The 17,300-nt window shown below is 38.0% G+C and overlaps 2 protein-coding genes across 2 annotated transcripts; one reads left to right on the top strand and one right to left on the bottom strand.

Annotated features, from left to right (window-relative positions):
• Positions 1-5,511: 5,511 nt before the first annotated feature.
• LOC106089394 (eukaryotic translation initiation factor 3 subunit H) lies at positions 5,512-7,134 on the bottom strand. Its single transcript, XM_013255232.2, has 3 exons — positions 7,020-7,134; positions 6,005-6,682; positions 5,512-5,946 (listed from the first exon to the last, which is right to left on the bottom strand). Exons 1-3 carry the CDS (start codon positions 7,098-7,100, stop codon positions 5,686-5,688), a joined length of 1,020 nt encoding a protein of 339 aa, XP_013110686.1. The 5' UTR covers positions 7,101-7,134; the 3' UTR covers positions 5,512-5,685.
• A 1,839-nt stretch (positions 7,135-8,973) lies between these two features.
• On the top strand, positions 8,974-16,785 carry LOC106089386 (ankyrin-3). The gene is made up of 4 exons (XM_013255221.2): positions 8,974-9,268; positions 9,383-9,507; positions 11,324-12,610; positions 16,420-16,785. The coding sequence occupies exons 1-4, from the start codon at positions 9,165-9,167 to the stop codon at positions 16,737-16,739; spliced, it is 1,836 nt and encodes a 611-aa protein (XP_013110675.2). The 5' UTR covers positions 8,974-9,164; the 3' UTR covers positions 16,740-16,785.
• The last annotated feature ends 515 nt before the right edge of the window (positions 16,786-17,300 follow it).

The following is a 17,300-nucleotide window of genomic DNA, read 5'->3' as shown; positions in this document are numbered from 1 at the left end:
ATCCAATATACTAGGACAAACAACCAGGTTAGTAACACAGACAGAAAGTGTCAAGTCCTAGTGATGTTTTATGCAGGCAACTGCCGTGTTGGCTTAATCCTACAGGGCTCTTAACCCCGCGTGAATATAATGGGTCTACCAACGCACCCATACATGACGGAAACCAGCATGTCAATTTAGACACGATCTCCCCATTGGCTGGGAGGGGACTACGACACCCGGTTGATTACATGCAACACCATACCAAGCAAAAACTGCCCTTCCTGCAATATAAGGTCTAAACCACAGCCACCACGTTGCTCTCTACTGGGGACTCATCATAGTCAGGTTGGAAACAAAGTTCCAGGGGCTGCTGACTCCCGTGCTATGAATGATGCAAGCCATCCCATAGCAAAACCACAAATAGAACCATCAGATAGCAGGTGGCATAACCCAAAATGACTCAGCACAAGACTGAACCAAAACAGGAAGGTTACGATAGGTTTAAGTGGCAGTCTGCTATCAGACTCAAAAATTTTGCCCATGAACATTTCACTAAGGAATAGGGGCAAACTTCTCACATATCAATGAGTGCATTCCGATTCAAGTTTTAAGCTCAATGATAAGATGCCACCTTTTTATAGCCGAGTCCGAATGGCGCGCAGGAGTGCGACACCTCTTTGGAGAGAAGTATAACATGGCATAGTGCCTTACAAATGTTGCCAGCATTATGAGGGGAAAACCACCGTTGAACATTTTTTTTGATGGTCTCGCCAGGATTCGAACCCAGCAGCGACACTGTGTGAAAAACTCCCAAACCATCAGGAACTTCCATACATCCACCTTCACGACCACGAGAACCATCCTATAGCATGGCCTGGTCTGATTTAAACCACGGTTAATGTCGTTCAATGCAATCTACGGAAGCCGTGCTAGTGTTCAGCATATGGAAATTCTCCAACTAGACTCGGGAGGAGAAGTAAGACTCTTGGCTTCTAGCGAGAGAAGGGAGATCGGTCTGTATTACTCTCCTTTACTCGGGATCTTTCTAGGCTTCCTTAGCAGGATAAGATAGATTGAGGATCTTTGTCACATACTCAACTCCTGGTACATCCAAGTTCTTCAGCATCAGTGTAGAGATTCCGTGTGTGCTCAGTGCCTTACGACAACTTGGCGCTGCGTATGACATTTGACATTTGTATCTCCGTTCACGGCAAATTGTGATGGTTGCTCATCGGCTCGGAAAACACGAATGGCTCTTCTCCTTGCTTTGCCACGCTTGGGATGTTGTTGTTGTAGATGCCAAGCCATTAACTCGTTTTATCATACCGAGTATTTAGGCACTCAGTATATAAGCAAGAGCCCGTGCCGCCCGGCCTCTCCCCGATATTATGTACTCAATACCGTTGATTGTCCGCGACTGCAGTTGCAGTTGTTCCGTACACTCATGGAGCATTCCACTATCCACAATCTTTAGACGCGCTCGTTGGCTCTCAGTTTGTATGTCCTATTAAAAACATAAAAAAAAACTTACACCATTCATACACGAATCATTTAAGCAAACAAAAAGTTATTCATAGCTTTGGGTAGCAAATTAATAATGCAGAATTCCATGCTTCTATAGCATTGAATGTATACTCACCTATTGCTAGTTATGAAAATGTTTCTTATTGGCCAAGAAGTGACAAAACAGCTTAGTGGTAAATGATTTGTGTATTCAGTATACATTTTTGTCCTGTTATGGAAACAGTTACTTTTTTTGGTGAGTTTCTTAAACTGTAGTAATATAAAAAAAATATAAAATAACTTAACCACTTTGCATTTAGAATTCGTCTGAAGTGGACGCTTCGGGATTCGGTGCATAGTCATCGTTATACTCAGTACAGTTATAACTGTACATTGTTTTTAATTCTGTAATTTTATTACACGTGTTTTTATATACAGTTGGTGGGGACACCAACTTCGGAAGTACAACCTGGCATATAGAGTCGTACTCTGCCATTTCAATTAAAGTCCAAAAAAAAAAAAAAAAAAAAAAAAAAAAAAAATAACTTAACATGATACAAAGCTTCGTTCAGAGTTATGTACACCTCGTTGTCACATATAATGAATGATTAAGGAGATTATATGTTTCGCCTAAATGACATATCAGCCATTTTACTATACTTAGCTTGATTGAATCGATAGCAGTCACGACAATTCTGAAGATGATCAGCCAACGTTCCCGAAGGAATATAATGTGTAGCATTGTATGGGCATTGTTCGAGTGGTGGTCCTGTGTAGTTTTTGCGGCATTTTCCAATATGTGCAGGCATACGATACAAGACAATTCGATGGCCATTGTTAAATGGGCAAATTCCATATTCTTCGTCCGACATGATTTAGCTGGTACAGTGCAATTTTCTTTCCTAGAATGCAATTTCTATGAAATCCTGTTATCATAAATAAGCTCGAGCGAAATTGTTTATTCCGGCACAATGAAATGAGACACTCAAATATGCCAAAATATTTCGTGTTGCCATATTTCTCGACTCTTAATTAACCAAATTAAACAACATTGGGGTTTTTTAGTACTACGATGTAGTCCAAAGCAGCCATTATATAAGGTGTGTTCGCGTACTTCTTTTTACTGCATGTCCTTAGGCTAGTTTATTTTAAATTATTTTTTCTATTGCAAACAAAACATTTTGACAGTTCGATAACCGAACGAGAAACGTTAAGCTTCTGTCAAATATGTGTTTTACAAAAAACAAAATAAAGCGTGCTAAGTTCGGCCGGGGCGAATCTTATATACCCTCCACCAAGAATCGCATTTGTCGAGTTCTTTTCTTGGTGTCTCTTTATAGGCAAATAAAGGAAAGGAGAGACTAAAAAAGGGGATCGTTTTATAGGAAAGCTTCTTTTTACTTCTTTTTACTGCATGTCCTTAGGCTAGTTTATTTTAAATTATTTTTTCTATTGCAAACAAAACATTTTGACAGTTCGATAACCGAACGAGAAACGTTAAGCTTCTGTCAAATATGTGTTTTACAAAAAACAAAATAAAGCGTGCTAAGTTCGGCCGGGGCGAATCTTATATACCCTCCACCAAGAATCGCATTTGTCGAGTTCTTTTCTTGGTGTCTCTTTATAGGCAAATAAAGGAAAGGAGAGACTAAAAAAGGGGATCGTTTTATAGGAAAGCTTCTTTTTACTTCTTTTTACTGCATGTCCTTAGGCTAGTTTATTTTAAATTATTTTTTCTATTGCAAACAAAACATTTTGACAGTTCGATAACCGAACGAGAAACGTTAAGCTTCTGTCAAATATGTGTTCTACAAAAAACAAAATAAAGCGTGCTAAGTTCGGCCGGGCCGAATCTTAAATACCCTCCACCAAGAATCGCATTTGTCGAGTTCTTTTCTTGGTGTCTCTTTATAGACAAAGGAAAGGAGAGACTAAAAAAGGGGATCGTTTTATAGGAAAGCTGTATTAAGTTATAGATTGATTCAGACCATTTGACACGTATGTTGAAGGTATGACCGTGGAGAAGCCGTTGTACAAAATTTCACCCAAATCAGATAATAATTGCGCCTTATAGAGGCACAAGAAGTCAAAATCCCAAATCGGTTTATATGGCAGCTATTTCAGTTTATGGACCGATTTGAACCACACTTTGCTCAGTTGTTGAAAGTCATAACAAAACACGTCGTGCAAAAATCGGATATGATTTGCGCCTTCTAAAGTTTCAAGAAGTTAAGATCCCAGATCGGTTTATATGACATCTATATCAGGTTATACATCGATTTCACCCGTACTTAGCGCAGTTGCTGGAATCATAGCAAAACATCTCACACAAAATTTCAGCCAAATCGGATAAGAATTGCGTCCTTTAGTGGCTTAAGAAGTCAAGACTCAAGATCGGTTTATATGGAAGTCATGACGAAACACGAAGTGCAAAATTTCAGCCAAATCGGCTAGGAATTGAGCCTAGAGGCTCAAGAAGTCAAGACCCCAGATCAGTTTATATAACAGCTATATTAGGTAATGGACCGATCTCAACCATACTTAGCACAATTGTTGAAAATCTTAAAAAAACACCTCATGCAAAATTTCACACAAATTGGATAAAAATTGCGACCTGTAGTGGCTCAAGAAATCAAGATCCAAGATCGGTAAATAAGACAGCTATATCAAAACATGGACCGATATGGTCCATTTACAACCCCAACCGACCTCAACCTATAAGAAGTATTTGTGCAAAATTTCCAGAGGCTAGCTTTACTCCTTCGAAAGTAAGCGTGCTTTCGACAGACAGACGGACGGACATGGCTAGATCGACATAAAATGTCATGACGATCAAAAATATATATATACTTTATGGGGTCTGAGACGAATATTTCGAGGAGTTGCAAACAGAATGACGAAATTAGTATACCCTCATCCTATGGTGGTGGAGTGTGCGGATATTAATCCGGCCATGCTACAATGGACATACTAAAAAGTTCAAAAAAGTAACCTCAAAAATTTAATTCAAAAATTACATACAAACAAAAAATAAATATTGCCCATGAACATTCCACCAAGGAACAGGGGCAAACTTCGCACATATCAAGGAGTCCAGTCCGATTCAAGTTTAAGCTCAATGATAAGGGGCCTACTTTTTATACCCGAGTCCGAACAGCGTGCCCCAGTGCGACACCTCCTTGGAGAAATTGTGCCAGCATTAGGAGGGGAAAACCACCGCTGAAAATTTTTCTGATGGTCCCGCCAGGATTCGAACCCAGGCGTTCAGCGTAGTATACGGAGACGCTAACCTCTGCACTACGGTGGCCTCCCAGAAATTCCATACTGCTTACAAAAAGTTCCTAATTGTTGTCTGTTAGACGCGAAACCGAGCAATGGCATAGGATATGCGTTGAAGCCTTATAATCTTCCCTTCATGTTCTACACACTCTATCACTTACTACACCTGTAATCCCATGGCAGCCGGTTGTATGTACCGGATTGACCCGATGAATTCCTTCATCGGCAAGGGCTGCCGCCTCAGTTTACCACACACTGCTACTACAACAACTCCATACCTATTTTATATAAGTGCGTCCAAAGTCCTATGTGACATGAAATGATACCGAAAGCTATACAGATCTCCTTACTTCCTTTCAGTATTATCTACGTCTTCTCACGATGCCCTTCTTACACTCCAAGACTGTTCGTGGCCTTGCCGTCTTGTTTATTATAACCCTGATGATTGATTTTACTGTTCGTAATCCTCTATTTAACACTATTCACATAGTGGGTGATCTCAGGCAGTCGCAAACGGACTCCCAGACCAACCCTGTTCTCTAGCTTTGATCTATCCGTGCAGCTTGCAGAAATGGAAATTTCTATAAAAAAATTTAGCATTTAGCAACTCAATTGAAATTGGGTTGCAATACATGTCTTATAGCCGCGCGAGCTACTTCATCTGTATGTCTATGGGTCGGATATGTAGAATAGTCTCCAGTGCCCTAGTGTATCCATTTTAGGTAAATAAAGAAAAAGACCAGTAAATCGCTTTGCTTACACATTTTATTCGAACAAGATATAAAAAATGTGTTTAGGTCTTACTATTACTTTTGAATGGTTTTTACCTCTCTTGAAACGTTGGATAATGTTGATCTCTATATATTTGTTACAATGTGTCGCTTTTCACTTTTTTGTTTAGACTTATGGTGAATTTGGGGCTTATTTGCTGACTTCCTTAGACTCTTTAGCATTTTGTAGCGATTGTGTAATAAAAAGTTTTGCCAAAGACTGTGAACAAAATTGAGATATATGCTGTGAATACGTATTGATCTGTCCCGATGTAATAGTAGCATTAAGTCTAGGTGGCACGGGCAAAGGTCGGAATTGTTTAAGAACTTCTTCTTCGGATATGGGCGATTCACCTTTGGCTACACGTAGAGCATTTTCTGCAGCTTGTTTAGATAAAGCACGATGTTTTTCCTGGAATATGAGATTATGGTAAATTTTACAAAGGCAGCAATAAAAGCACAGTACTTACAGTTTCTTGTTTAAAGACCACTTGTTGATACTTGTTGTAGCGCATGGACTCTTGGTAAAGTTCATCTACGCGTTCAATTAAACAACGCATGTGATTTTCGAGAACCGAAGCGGTGCCCAAGTCCAAAAAGTTATGACCCTGTTCTTCAGGTGTCATTTCGCACAATTCGCTCATCATAATGTTGGTCAAGGGGGAGTTTTTGATGACGATGGGAATTTCGACAAACAGACTTTCATATCCCACCTTCATGTTTCTCAAAGCTTCCGGTGTGAAATCGCCTTCTTTGTACATTTGTATGGCTTGTGGTGTTAAACGATAGGCTTTCAAGCAAAGGAAACCACGCCCAGATTTTTGGGTATCATAAATCACCACAACAGACTCTTCAATGCTGGTCTGGTAGTGATATTGAGACTCAAGCAAAGCCATAGATAGGAAATTGCCAACATTGGAGCTCTGGTACCAACCAACATGGAAATGATCGACGTTAACACGACGTAGACGACGCATCATGGTCAATTGATAAAGTTCCTCGTCCATGGTTTCATCATCGCTCTTGGGGAAAGGGAAACAATTTGTAATTTCCAAACACTTGTCCACCACTAAACCCAGCAATGCACCTTGAGCCAAATCCATGTTACTGGATTCTTCGTGGCAGTGCTTTACCATTTTCATGGCAGCCTATAAAGAAAAAGAATATAATGTGTAAAATAAATTTCTAATAAGTGAAAGAATTTTTTTAAAAGACAGACATTGTCGAAAACAAATTTTGTTATTTTATCAAAGTGGACTAGAATTTTTGGGGCATTTGCAATTTATTGCACTTATGTGGCAGCTCTTTCCCTGGAAAAAAATCTCAATTGTCACTTGCGAACGTGTTATTTTCTTTGACATTTAGGCTAGGCTATGGCTCATCGACCGAATTCTGTTTGCCTTTTATTAACGAAATTTGCTACAGTTTTCGCTAAATTTCACTAATTACAGATCGGGGAGCATTAAATGCTTGTAATTAACTTACCAAACCGTCACATTGTACGTAAGTAATGGTATTTTCCACTTCTTCAGTTTGGCGAGCTCGGTTACCACGATTTGTTGCCATTTTGATAAACTTGCGAAAAGATAGAGATGACAAATCAGCCAAAGATTTCGATTGTTCTGTATTAGGGATGGACCTACACAGCAAAAGTTATCGAAACTATTTTTTGTTGCTTGCTACATGTCGCAAGAGAAAGTTGACTTGCTACTTGAAACTCGTTTTCGTTTTAAGATCATTTGCAGTATTTTATAATAGTCAATGCAATGCGAAGTAATCTATGCGAAACAGAGTTGATTATGTCCCAGTTCAAGAGAAAGTAATGAATATATACATTTATTGAAAGCGAAAATTTTAATGTTGCAGCGACATGTCAGAGCCGTTTTGGTCAACAAATCCAATACTGCTTTTGGGAAATATTTTCAAATACCCCTATTTTTTATGCAGACTATATGGCACATCTGATGCATGGTTATTGTAATAGTATTGGTGAAAACAAAGGTGTATGCGTTACATGTACACAAAACCATCAGTCATGGCTGAAAAATCAAAATTAGAGCCGGCGCCAACCGACCTCTCATTGAGACTCTCCGCTGCATACCACTGATTGTCCGTTACTGCAATTGCAGTTACTACGTATGGAGCATTCCACTATCCGCAACCTGTGGACGCGCCCGGAAGCTCGCAGCTAAGAGATAACGAAGAACACCACATAGATTGGAGCTCAAAGTTCCGGCCTGCGTGATGCTCATAATTTTCAGAAACACCATATCTCGGAGATAGGTAGTCCGATTTAAGCTTAATTATGTATGCTCTCGTATAGTAACCTAAAAACAACAAACGGATGGGATACCTGTGGGGCCGCCCCACCCCCAAAACCTACAAAATATATATGTAGACCAATCACGACAATATGCGACTCAAATGAATGGTATTTAAGATTAGAAAGCGTATCTGATATCCTATTGTCGTACCAAGTGTTTGGGGGACCACACCAACCCCGAAAACACTCATAAATCGGACATATTTAACCACCATGGCAATATGGGACTCAAATGAAAGGTATTTGCGAGTAGAATACGAATTAGATAACCAAATATGGGACCAAGTTTCTGGGGGTGCACCCCTTCCCCAAAACCTCCCCCAAACATGACATATTTATTGATTATGTCAATATGGGGCCTAAATAAAAGCTATTTGAGTATAGAATAAGAATCTGATATCTAAATGTGGGACCAAGTATTTGGGACGCCGTCTCTTCCCAAAAACATCCCCCAAAGAGGACAAATTTACGACCATAGCAATATGGGGCTGAAATGGAAGAGCTTTGGGAGTATAGCACGAATTTGATATCAATATTCGGCAATGTGTCTATGGGGCCACTTACTCCCATAATACCACCCATATAGGAAGTATTTGCCGACCATTCCAATATGGGGCTCAAATAAGAGGTATTTTAAAGTCAATGAACAGCCGCCCAAAACACTACCAAACCGCAATTACTTTTTGGGCAACCCAATAAATATGCAAAGGATAATTTTGTTCCACATAAAGTAAAAGAAGGCGCATCGGAGCGGGCCCGGTTCAGCTAGTAGTTTATAAAATTTTTAGGACAACTCATGTACGAATGTTTGTGCTATACATATGTATTTGTTACATATGGTCATTGGAAATATTTATCTCATGTATTTCAAAATCCTTTCCTTTCCTTGTTTGTAGTTTTCATTATGAGCTCATAATAATTTGGGGTTGTATATCAGGTCATAGCAATATGGCATTAATTTTAACCCCGGTACAAAAATGTAAACAATGCACGCTAAACACCTAAGGCCACCCACCCCTTTGTTTTAATGCAAGGTGCATTTTTTGATACTACCCCTCGTTATATGACCACATGCGCAAACAACAAAAATTTGGTTTAGTCTCATTCAAACAGGCAAAGAACACTAAGCGACGTCCTCTAAGTTTATTCTTTTAAGTTTGCAAAAAAACTAATTTCCAGCTTTTTATTATAAAAAAACGATACAATAGAATATTTTCTATATTCCACGAGCAACCTTTTTGATTTTATTACAACAAACTACACCAACTGATGTAATAGCAGCCACAGCAAATGTTATTCAAAAGCGAATGATGTCAAATGTGGGTTCTACTGAAATAAATGAACGTCTCTTATCTGCGGTTCACAGTCAAAACTATGAGGACACATTGTCCTGTCTTATGCAGGGAGCTAGGTATGTGAATCCGTATATAGAAAATTAAAGTTAAATAAATGATTTTAATCTTATTGTAAATGTAAGCACATGTACACCTAAACATGCACAATTGATTTGTACAAACATTTGTAGGGCAACTTTTATTTCGTACTCCTGTGGAAGGACAGCAGTTGGAACTGCAGCTTTAATGGGTGACTCGGAAATATTACAGTTGCTGATACAATCTTGCGAGGAGCCACATTTGATATTACAGCCGGGTAAGATTTCGACAAAGTCTAAAGTGTGAACATTATAAAATAAAACTCCTCATGGCTTAAGGCTCTGAAACAGGGTTTGAATTATTGGGTTGCCCAAAAAGTAATTGCGGATTTTTTAAAAGAAAGTAAATGCATTTTTAATAAATGAATGAATGAACTTTAATCAAATATATTGGGTTGCCCAAAAAGTAATTGCGGATTTTTCATATAGTCGGCGTTGACAAATTTTTTCACAGCTTGTGACTCTGTAATTGCATTCTTTCTTCTGTCAGTTATCAGCTGTTACTTTTGCTTTAGAAAAAAAGTGCAAAAAAAGTATATTTGATTAAAGTTTATTCTAAGTTTTATTAAAAATGCATTTACTTTCTTTTAAAAAATCCGCAATTGCTTTTTGGGCAACCCAATACTTTTTTTACATTTTTTTCTAAAGCAAGCTAAAAGTAACAGCTGATAACTGACAGAAGAAAGAATGCAATTACAGATTTACAAGCTGTGAAAAAATTTGTCAACGCCGACTATATGAAAAATCCGCAATTACTTTTTGGGCAACCCAATACAAAGCAAAAATAAATTTGCTTAACATTGAAAAATGTTCAAGTGATTTAAACCCTGCTCTGAAATGCTATACTTTTGTGATGAACTGAATTGATGTTGGGGCTAAGTACGAGGGATGTTACCAAAGTCAGCCAATCAGATGTAGTAGGTCAATAGTGTGGTTTTAAGAGAACAAATTGCCAATTGTTTAAGGATTTTAGAGAAGGCCTATTAGAGCCCTTTCAATTCACTCTTCCATTTGCAACTCACAGATTAATCTTCTATCATATAAAAATGAAATTGTTGCGCTTTGTTTGTTTGCCTGTTCCGTATAGACTCAAAAACGGCTGAACAGATTTTTATGAAATTTTTACAGATGGTAGAGTTTGGGCCCCCGGTGAAAATAGGGTACTACATTTTTTGATATCCAAAGAATTTGTATGCCACCTTATGGTACCCTAAAAACACGAAATTGGTAAAAATGTTGGGGTTAAGTAATCTGAGGGGACGCCCCACCCCAACACCCACCCGAACGGACATGTGTACCGATTGGGACAATATGGGTATTAAATGAAAGGTTTTTAAGAGTAGAATACGAATTTGGAATACAAATTTCACTCTTAATTTTTTGGGGGGTCCCTACCACCAAAAAATTTCCCAAGAGGACACTTTCACCGCTTTGGGCAATATGGGTACAAAATGAAAGGTATTTAAGAGTAGAGTACAAATTTGCCATTAAAATGTAACCCTAAGAGTCGGGGGCCCCTACCCCCAAAAACACCACCCAATAAGACACTTTCACCGCTTTTAGCAATATGGGTATCAAATGAAAGGTATTTAAAGTAGAATACAAATCTGACACAAAAATGTAATTTTTGGTGTCTGAGGGCCCTTTCCAAGCAGACGCATACGCTTTGGCAGCTTGTCCAATTTCCAGACTCTATTTTGACTCCTCTACATCTCAATTCGCTCACACTCACGCCTTTCCAGTTCCTTTTTCTTTCTGTGGAATAGACGTTTCTCCTCTCTCCTTTTCTCCCGACACCTTTCCTTCATCTGGCGCGTTGCTACTGATTGCAGTACTGATGCAGTTCAGAAGCATCTCGTCCTTCTTGGTCGTACCATGGGTTTCTTGAAGGAGGCTTCCGGTACACAAGTACGGATTTCGCGGCATTTTCCATGGAGTGGAGAATAGTTTGCCACTGCGCCATTATATCATCAGAACAAGGAGTGAACTGCATATCACTAAATCTCAGCTTTATTTTTGTTTTTTTTTTTACAGAAAATCCAAAAAACACCGAAATCGAAATCGACACCACCCCTGATGGCATGGATTGTTTAGAATGGGAGGATGAATTCAATGCTGACGCCAATTCTGTGAATGCCAATGACGATACCATAGAAGAGTTCACTTCGTTATATTACTATTATGCCAAAACTTTCGAGAGGACTGGTGACATTGTCAGCAATTTGGAGAATTATTTTTGTGATCGCAGTACTACATCTAATAGTTCCGCTTTAGGGCATGGAAGTTTGCTCGCACAAGATCCTCATACTTTGGATCATATGACCATGGCTCCCTTGCATTATGCAGCTGTGGGTGGTGATTGCGAATGTGCACGTATTCTACTGGAACATGGAGCTAAAGTGGACACCACCACCGCAGTGGGCTATACACCATTGCACATTGGTGCCGATAACTGTGATATAACCCTCTTGTTACTCAAGTGTGGGGCTAATCCCAATGCCAAGACCTTCAATACCGGTGAAACGCCGTTGCATTCAGCTTTGAAGTATCGCAATTCACAGGTGGTCAATTTGCTATTGCAAACGAACAAAGTTAATATAAATGAGATCGATGAGAGCGACAAGACCCCTCTCATGTATGCCATAGCCTATGAACAAATTGATGTGGCCCTGGAATTGATTAGAAGGGGTGCCAAAGTCAATCTCCAAGATAAGGATGGCCGTTCGGCCCTATTCTATGCTGTGGAGAAAAACAATATCCTGCTGGCCTCCTGTTTGTTGGAGCATGGTGCCCGACATATCACCTCACATTATCTGCTTCATCGTTGTATTGTCTTCGATATGCCCGAAATGTTGAGATTGCTTCTTTGCCACGATGAAAATTTGAATAGTCTAAAAGTTCGCAATCCTGATGGTTTTACTCCCATACAATTGGCCATCATCTATAAAAAATTCAATGCATTGGACTATATGTTAAAGATGGATGCCTCCTCACTTCAATTGGAGATGGAAAATGATCTCATATTGGCAGTACAATACATTGATGGACTGACAGATTTTAGAATTATATCAAGAATTTTATTCTCATACGCCAGTGGATCGGCATTAGTTTCGACCAATACAATGTCAATGTCGGACATGAATTGCTATGTGCCATTCTGCCATACACCCTTGTCGCGTTCCGTGATGCTTAATAAATTGGATATTGCAGAGTTTTTGATAAAAGAGGGTTTAGGTATACAGCAGATATGTCATGATCATGTCGTTAATAGCTTGCGATCGCTGAGAGCACCTGGAGTTAGAGATTTTACAAAATTATTGGGTAAGTTTTGTAACAAATTGTTGTCGTAACTAATTTAATAATTTAAAACGTTATGGTAAATAGTTGTAGTCTCTTAGTAGCTGTCTAGGGCTTCCACTCACGCATTCTTCCGAAAGCTGTTTAGAGCTGTTAAACATGGTGGTTGATCTAGAGGATTTTTTGTAGCGCTGATTATAAAGACCCCACCTGTCGTTTCTAGACGATGGTTGCCAATGAATGGTTGATGTAATCACAGCCTAGCATGTTATAGGTTGACTATTAGTACCATACGAGTTTCAACACTGTTGTTGTTGTAGCAGTTTGTTGTGTTCCATCTTTTGTCTGCTTGATTCTGTTGAGTGTCAAGACCCAGAAACTCTGCGACTAAGATGGGGTGCTTCCACAGGGATCTGGATCTGATTCGAGTGGGTCTGGCTGGGCAGTTAAACAGGTGACGTGTATCGTGCGGTCCCTGGTTACAATCGGGAAATACATCTATCGATTTAAAGTCTTGGTGCCATAAAAGGAGATTTCGCTGAAATTTGGCACAGTGACTAATGTCAAGCTTTTCCACATCTGTGTCATATATGGTGCAGATCGGTCTATTTTTGGATATAGCTACTAAAAGACCAATATTTTGCTCTACAAAATTTAACAATGACTTTTACTTATTAGACCAATCAATGTCCGTGCCGAATTTGGTCCATAAATCTGGGGGCATATATTTTGAATTTTTCCACCGGATTATGACGAGAGGTGGTTTACATATATACCCGAGGTGGTGGGTATCCATAGTTCGATTCGGCCGAACTTAACACAATTTTACTTGTTTTCTCACAGTGACTTTAAAATTTCATGTGTTAGGTCGATGCTAAAGAACTGTTATGCCATTACTATGCATATTTTGAAAAAAAAATTTTTTTGAATTAATTAATTTATTAATTGCAAATTTCAAATATTTCAATCACGATCTTATTTGAAAACAATTTCAGTTTCCATTAAAATGTTATTGAACCTCATAATTTTTTAATTGAAAATTTCAAAAATTTTAATCACTATCGTAATTGAAATAAAGTTTAGTTTCAATTAAAAAAATTATTGAATCAATTAATTTTTTAATTGAAATTTTCAAAAATTTCAATCACGATTGTAATTGAAAATAAAAATGTTTTCAATTAAAATATTAATGGAATCAATAATTTTTTTTGTGAATCAAGATTTTTTTTTCAATTACAATCATGATTGAAATTTTAGAAAATTTCGATTAAAAAATTAATTGATTAAATCATTTTTTTAATTGTTTGGGTATTTCTTTCTGTTATCTGTTACGCGATGTGTACAACTTTCAGAGTTGCTATTTTTGAAATTACATATGACATGTCTAGAAATGGGCGATGGGTAAATACCCAAAAGTATTTACCCGATAAATTGGATAAATACCCGGGTATTTACCCATTTATACCCAAAAGCTGGGTATTTAAAATTTTGCAGATATCTTGGGTATAAAAACATTTTTCACAATTTTTTTATGATTTTGTATTCTTTGTATGTGAACCTGACCTTCTGATCTTATAAAATCGGATTTTAGTTATATATAGCCGCTATATAGACCGATCTCCAGACTTAAAGTCTTGAGGTAATAAATTGGTCATCTTTCATCCGATTTCGATTGGCGCAGTGAGTTCTGGTAGACCCCTCTTCATTTCTGTGAAGTGCGGTTCAGATCGGACTATATTTGCATATAGCTGCCCTATAGACCGACCTCACGATCTCCCGATATAGGGTATTGAGGCCATAAAACATCCATTTATTGCCCGAATTCGCTGAAAAATGGCACAGTGTGTTCTGGTAGACCCCTACCCATTTCTGACGATTGTGGTACAGATCGGACCATATTTGAATATAGTTGTTATATATACCGAACTCCCGATATTGTGTAAGAGCCTATAAAAGGAGCATTTTTCATTCTATTTCGATTAAATTTGGCACAGCGAGTTCTGGTACCCCTCTAATCCTTTCTGTTGAATATCGTCCAGATCGGATCATATTTGGATATAGCTGCCATATAGACCGATTGCTTGACATAGAGTATTGATCCCATAAAATGAGCATTTTTCATTCGATTTTGATGAAATTCGAAACAGTGCGTTTTGGGCTATATAGGGAATGTGGACCAGATACTCTACACATTATTCTGTACAATACTCTATATTGGGAGATCGGTCTATATGGCAGCTATATCCAAATATGGTCCGATCTGAACGATATTCAACAAACAAGTGTAAAGTTCTATCAAATCGCACTGTTTCAAATTTCATTAAAATCGAATGAAAAATGCTTCTTTTATGAACTCAATACTCTATATCGGGAGATTGGTCTATATGCCAGCTATATGCAAATATGTTTCGATCTGGACGATATTCAAGAAACAGTTTTAGAGGTCTATCAAATCGCACTGTTTCAAATTTCATCCAAATCGGATGAAAAATGCTTCTTTTAAGTCATCAATACACTACATCGGGAGATCGGTCTATATGGAGGCTATATCCAAACATGGTCCGATATTCTGAACGATATTCAACAAAAAGGTTTAGAGAGGTGCCGGAACTCGCTGGGCCAAATTTCATTGAAATAGGAAGGAAAAATGCTGCTTTTATAGGCTCATTACACAATATCGGGAGATTGGTATACATGGTAGCTATATCCAAATATGGTTCGATCTGTACCACATGGGACATGTAACAGGTATGGGGGTCTACCAGAACACACTATGCCAAATTTCATCGAAGTCGGGTAATAAATTGATCTTTTATGGCCTCAATACCCTATATCGGTAGATCAAAAATAGAACAGCAGCGCACTGGCGAAATGAAGCCATAGCTGAGTAACGAAGCAATAGCTTCAAACTAAGACGGATAATAACTACAGTTCCCCGCAGGAGTGCGGCCGAGGTAGAAGACGATCTATATATGGAAGCAAAGAAGTTACTCGCTACCGTCATAGAAAGGAGCAAGAAGGAAAAGTGGCCTTGGGGCCTCAGTCAAAAAAAATTGTGATGGTGGTGAACAAGAGAGCAATGGAAATTTGATGATAAAGATGAAGACTATGAAATGGCCACTGATAACATAATAAAAACGAGGACCGCAGCCTTCAGAGCAGCAAAGTCCCCGTTCCTGACGAAATATCGGCCTTAGCCACCAGGCAGATAACTGAAAACACATCGGAGTTTCTTTTGAGAATGTTCAACCGGTCTCACCGGAAGGAAGGATGGACTGTCACTGCTAGCCACTTGCAATGCACAAGACAGATTTGCAGCTCATAGTGGATATGCGCAAAGGACGACATAGTGATGAAGATCAAAAGGTCGGTTAAATATCTAGGAATTTGACTCGATAGGAAGTTTATCTATGCAAAGCAAATCCCACATCCAGTGACAAATGCCGCGAGGATAACTGCGCAATTAGTCGATCGATGGCTCCTCGCAAGCAGGCGCCAAATTAATGGAGACATGCCATAGCATTCTCTTATATGGGAGCGAAATATGGAGCCAGATCCTGAAGACAGCATGCCGAGCGAATTCCCTTCTCACAGTACAGAGGGCAGCGGCTCTTTGAACCATATCTTCATACCCAACAGCGGCAGAATCCGCAGGCCTTACAATAGCTGAAATGGACCCACAGATTATGGAACGAACCATAATCTAGTCTTGCTCTTTTATTTTCACATAATTTTGTCTTAATATGATGATATTTGTTTTCGAAAAATTAAGCTTAATTATAAATTTTTTTTGGAAACTTATGATAAAAATTGTAATTTTATTTCTTTTTCAGTATTAAATGGCTTTAAATTTCCCTATTACAAATCATCGAAAATACCAAACAAATGGTCATTGGAACGCCAGAATTTTGAAGAGGACCTCAAGCAATTATCTACACAACCCTTAGAACTGAAATCCCTAACACGAATACAATTACGCAAGCATTTAATTCAGGCATTTGCCAATTCCACCGTTGAAAATCAAAGCAAATATCAAGCAACGAAGGATAAGTCAACATTGCAATTAATCGTAGAGCAATTAGAGATTCCCACAAGCCTGCAAAGATATTTGATAGACTTTGATGATTGTGCATCTGTGATGGCATTGTATTAAACAAAAAATGAAAAAAAGCCCCCTTGGCTACCCAAAACAAAGAAAAGGAGAAGATAATATAATGGACTTTAATCAATTCAATTCTCTTAGGTATCAACTCCTGTCACGGGAGAACAACATCATATACAAATGTATGCGAAAGACAAATACAATTTGAGTTGTTGAGACACTGTATTTTTAATGTATTTATTGCGACAATTGCATACATGCATAATATATATGTATATATCTGTCTGTGTATAGTTTATTTAAAATTTATTTTTTAAGAAAAAAGATCTCGATGAGGTTTTAAAATACTAGAAATTATTTATATTTCAATACAAATACTCAAAATTAGTGTTATTATTTTTTTCTCTACTATTTAAGGATGTATTAGAAAATATTTCTTTTGAAATTGTTTTTTTGAATTATGTTCCTTTTTTTGAAATTCGGAAAAATATACAAATCTGAAAATTCTTAATGACTGGTGTTGCAATTTATTTTTATTTATCAGTTTTTTTTTGTGCTAGAATACTTGAACTATGAAAAAAACAAAAAAACGAAATATTATTATGATAAATA

Source organism: Stomoxys calcitrans, chromosome 3 (assembly GCF_963082655.1).
Source record: "Stomoxys calcitrans chromosome 3, idStoCalc2.1, whole genome shotgun sequence".
Taxonomy (NCBI): domain Eukaryota; kingdom Metazoa; phylum Arthropoda; class Insecta; order Diptera; family Muscidae; genus Stomoxys; species Stomoxys calcitrans.
Note: the sequence above shows the minus strand (reverse complement) of the source record. Positions and strands in the feature narration are given on the sequence as shown.